This window comes from Argentina silus (assembly GCF_951799395.1).
Source record: "Argentina silus genome assembly, chromosome: 22".
Classification (NCBI taxonomy): Eukaryota; Metazoa; Chordata; class Actinopteri; order Argentiniformes; family Argentinidae; genus Argentina; species Argentina silus.
The window spans coordinates 3,064,771-3,069,770 of record NC_139676.1 but is presented as its reverse complement, the minus strand read 5'-3'; the positions used below and the strand labels follow the sequence as shown (position 1 = coordinate 3,069,770).

The window sequence follows — 5,000 nt, the reverse complement described above, 5'->3', positions numbered from 1 at the left end:
TCTTTCTCTCTCTCTCCTTCTCTTTCTTCCCCCCCCCTCACCTGTGTGGTCTTGGGTGGGTCCTCTGTGAGCGCTGGGCGCTGCGCTGGTCTGGACCAGCCACTCTGCGCCTGTGTCTCTTTCCATAGTCCAGCCACACAGGGACGGGTTCTCTGCCCAGCCGAAGTCACAAGCAAACCACAGGTACTCTGGGTCAGAGGGGGACAACAGAGAGACGTCAGAGAGACAAGACAGAGCAAGACAAAAAGCGGGTCATTTTCTCTGTGTAGCTTTCCTTTAATACAGTCTACTGAAAAGCACTGGAACTGAAGATGTCCTGTTTGATGAAAAACAGATTCCCAGATTTGGACACGTGCGTTTAGGATCGAGAGAGGGAAGACTGAGGGGACCTTGCAGAGAGAGGGAGGGAGGGAGGGAGTGCCACCAAAACAGTGATGAGGACCAAACCATTTCCAGACCGTGTGGGTGTGTACGAGTGTATGCGTGTGTGTGTGTGCGTGTGTGTGTGTGTATGTGTGTGTGTTTGCGTGTGTGTGTTCTTGTCTGCGAGACAGAAATACTGTATGTTTTCCAGCTCCACTGCCATGCCAGCTCTGCTCAGTAACATGGCGGCGGTGGTTAACCACAGCAGCAGATGAACGCTCTCTCCCTCCCTCCCTCCCTCCCTCCCTCCCTCCCTCCCTCCATCAACTCTGAACAGAGAGAATACTATTCTGCTGCTCCAATACACACTGCAGGAGAGACCCCTGATTGGCTGCTCTGTCCCCCCTGGTTGTCATGGGATACTCCAGCTCTCAGTTCACTGACACCCAGCGGCTACTGGAGGGGGGGGGGGGGGGGTGGAGGTAGAGAGGAGGGGGCGAGGGAGAGATGGAGGGAAAGTAGAGAGAAAGAAAGAGGGAGGGAGAGGGAGGAGGGAGGGAGAGAAGCAGAGAGAGGGAGTGAGAGAGAGAGAGAGAGAGAGAAAGAGAGACAGAGAGAGAGAGTAGGGAGGGAGAGACAGAGAATAAAGAGTAGGAGAGAGAGAGAGAGACAGAGACAGACAGACAGAGTAAGGGGTAGTTTCCGAGCGTTCTCACCTGGTACGATGATGTCCACCGTTGGTTCCTCTGCCACCGCGGTGCCACCTGCCAGACAGACGGGCACAGTCAGGGGGGGTGACAGGTCACAGGGTACACACACACACACACACACACACACACTCTACACACTACACACAGTCTACACACACCCTAGAGAGAGAGAGAGAGAGAGAGAGAGAGAGAGAGGGATAGAGGGAGAGAGGGAGGGTGTGTGAGCACCTGTGGTGTCGTAGTCGTCACCGGTGGCTGGTTCACCATGACAGTCGTCCTGGTCGGGGTCACAGTCCTCAGGGACAGGACCAGGCACGGTCACAGTCACCGACGTCGGCGCGGTCACAGCCAACGTGGTCACAGCAAATGTGGTTGCCAAGGGCGTGGAGGGTGGCGGGGGAGTCGTGGGCTCTAGAGAGAGAGAGAGAGAGAGAGGGGAGGCAGAGAGAGATTAAGCCACAGACATTCACAACACACACTCTGGGTGGAGATCGGAAATGGAAATGAGAGGCTGGTGGAGGTAGAAATGGGAGGACGGGGCTCATTGCAATGCATGGAACGGAATCAGGAATGGTATCAAACACGTGCCCATAAAAAGTGTGATTTGAATCTTGAAAGCTACTTATTATTTATTTATTATTATGCCATTAAGTTATCTCCCCTGGGTCTTGGTGAGTGTGATTAAAGCGTACATTCAATATGTTTCCCTCAAGCAACAACAAGACAGTGATCACAGAGGACCATACATCTCAAGGGGTGATGATGGAGATTTGGATAATTAGACGAGATGGCTCATGATAGAGTTCCAGATGAGTGTGTGTGTGTGTGTGTGTGTATTCATACACCTTGTTGAGTGAGTGTTTGAAGTGTGTGTCCGTGTGTGTGTGTATGCGTGTGCTCTCTCTTTGATGTGATGTGTACTGATCTGGGATTGATAGCAAAAGTTTTATATTTAGGTTTCGATGGGCTGAGGAGGTTACGCATCAGACTGTATGTCTGTGCCCCGATGCTACTAATGAGAATAGCTCTCTGCCCATCTCCATCGTCGATTGCATTGGCCTAAAAAAACTGGTCTAGAATCTCACAGGATTCTTCTTACGTCTGATTCTTAGCATCAAACGCTGACAGCGTGCCAATCATTGCCATTATTCTCTGCTTTATTCCTCTCTCCCCGTTTGAAATCCCACAGTCCTACCGCACTCCTGATCGACTAAACAGCTGGCTAGCACACGTAGCTGAACAATTTTCGCCCTTAGTTGCATCCAACTTGCCATCTTCATCTTTGTTTTACCGTCGTCACCATGAATATGTAATATCATGAATGATGATTCTGGACCACTCTATATTTTTCGATGGTAACTTTATTGCCTTGTTCTTAAAGATACGATGCAGTCAGCAAAGCACCACATCAACGGCTAGAGCGTGAGTACTAGTACTAACACAATGAAGCAGCGCCCCCTACTGGACTCCACAGGTGAGTACTAGGTAAATTAGCAATAATAATAATAAGCTCAGATGTACAAAAATAAAATAACTACCACAGTTTTGTATAAATGGCAATATGACATCACACACAGGACACAGCACCTGCTGCCTCCAAAGCCAAGCTTTCTCCATGGGCAAAGTTCAAACGTTGCCTAACATCCAAGAAAGGCGACGATGCAGAGCTCCCCAGGGGCTGCTGCTTCCCCTACTGGGGACTCTTTAAACTCAATTTAAAAAAATAATTGGTTTTCAATACAGAAAATATTGTCTGAAAACTCTCTTGTTTATGTTTTTCTTTCATAGTAGGCTTAGATAGATAGGATAATAATAATAATAATAATAAAAATAATAATAATAATAAATACAATAATTATATAATCAATTATTATAATAATATAATAATACACTTTATTTATATTGCACCTTTAACAAACAATAAAAGTGGAAAAACAATCAAACACAACACATTAAAAAGAATAGTAGCATCAGTATCAGTTAAAGGCTAGTCTATAAACATGAGTTTTAAGAAGAGATTTAAAAGAGAATATTCATCTTGCTAGCCAAATATCCTCACAGCTAAGTGTCTGGCTGGTCATTTTCCATAAACTTGATAGCCTAATAGCCTACTGAAAAGTGTCTGCAGTGAGAGTTTAGTTTAGTTTATTAGCTGTTGCTCAAGCAGCTAACCTGAGATAATACCACATGAAATTAAAATGCAATTGAATAACAAACATTGTCAGAAACCAAGAAACAATAAAAGCCAGAGAATTACTCAGATGCAGAGGCATTTTTATAAGTGTTGCCACAACAACGGTCCTGTGGCCCACCCAACACACACACACACACACACACACACACACACACACACACACACACACACACACACACACACACACACACACACACACACACACACACACACACACACTGTTATTGTTGAGCCACTTAATTCATGCGCAAGTAAGGACGTAATGTTCGGGCGCAATGTTCGGGCGTGAACGAGCGGGCTAGCCGCGATAAATTGAATGTGTGCTGTGTCCGATATCTGAGCTGAACGATGTCTTTCCTTTATCAGCCTACAGACTGAGAGCGATATCGGTCTTAACACCGAAGCGTTACAGTATAGTATGCTGAATAACAGTATGGCTGTTATGAATCCGAATTCCTTGTTTTGTAGGATAAAGAAGCATAATGGAACGGTACAGTACGTAAAGTCAGCCTCGACGAGAAGCCAAATACTGTGGAGGCTTTACGAGCGCAGCTCAAAGAGAAGTTATTACTGGAACCAACTTTTACTCTGCAATATGAGGATCCTGAGTTTAACCATGCACTGTGCAATGTAACCGACATGGCGGAGTTGCCAGACAGAGCAACCCTGAAGGTTATTCTTTTTTTTTAACGACAGTTAGTCCGCTGCTGGTTCCACACCAAGCACCTGTGACACAGAAGTATTGTCCACCGCCAGCTCATCCGACTTGTCCAGGTGAGATCGGTGGCCCGCAAGATTTGAAATCCCAATGTTCTCCGTGGACATAGAATTCCGACAGAGGCAGGGAAATCTTGCATATTTCAAAGATGAAAAATACATGCTTTTTTCTCGGGACATGAAGCATGATGTCTTAGATAAGCTAGCTTTAGCGATGTGCAGTTACACAGCCTACCCAGATGATGGATGCTTCAGTCAGGTGACCTCTGATCCTGAAAGGGAAGCATCCCTGCCTCACAGAACCGGGCTTGCCAACAGGATGGATTGGCTGGAAGAATAGTCTCAAGTTTAAGATGTGAAATGACCGCTTGCTAAATATAAATACATGATTGCATCGGAGTGTGTGCGGCTTTCTTCTTTTCTTTGAAGCGCCACGAGTAGCATCCACATGTTGCATAGAGAACATGTGTGTATGTGTATATGTGTGTATGTGTGTACGTGTGAGTGTATGTGTGTGTGTGTGTGTGTGTGTGAGAGAGAGAGAGTACACACACACACGCGCACACACCCACACACACACACACACACACACACACACACACACACACACACAGCCTACCTACCCTGTATTTCACAGCCCAGCAGCTCCAGCCTCAGGCCCAGTCCCTCGGAGGAGGCCCGGTCCGGGTAGACCCGGAGGTACCGGGTCAGGAGCGAGCCCAGAGAGCGCAGCTCCGGGGTGTCGTGGTTCTGGTTGCCTATGAAGATCTGAACCCAGAAGAGAGGAGGAGAGGAGACACGTTAGGAAGTGAATGAGTGAGTGAGTCTGATGAAAAATGAAAGAAAAACAAAATTCGATGACCAAATCTAATGACACAAAACTAGTTTAATTGAATTTTTACGGCTATGAAAACATCTGTGCTTTGATATGTTGTGTCACAGTGAGGGACATATGAGAGTGGTTGGTCCCCTGCTGTTAGCAGCTAGCCGCCTGGCGGGACAGCAAACCTGCTGCC

The 5,000-nt window shown here is 46.9% G+C and overlaps 1 protein-coding gene across 1 annotated transcript in view; it reads right to left on the bottom strand.

The window, feature by feature from the left end:
• Positions 1-5,000, bottom strand: part of LOC310822010 (neuropilin-1a-like) — a gene marked incomplete at its 5' end in the record, with an annotated part of 41,457 nt that overhangs the window by 4,968 nt on the left and 31,489 nt on the right. The window contains 4 exons of the mRNA XM_083694299.1: positions 42-188; positions 1,080-1,127; positions 1,302-1,484; positions 4,608-4,752. Coding sequence (XP_083550425.1) covers positions 42-188; positions 1,080-1,127; positions 1,302-1,484; positions 4,608-4,752 — 523 coding nt within the window. The remainder of the gene's footprint in view (positions 1-41; positions 189-1,079; positions 1,128-1,301; positions 1,485-4,607; positions 4,753-5,000) is intronic.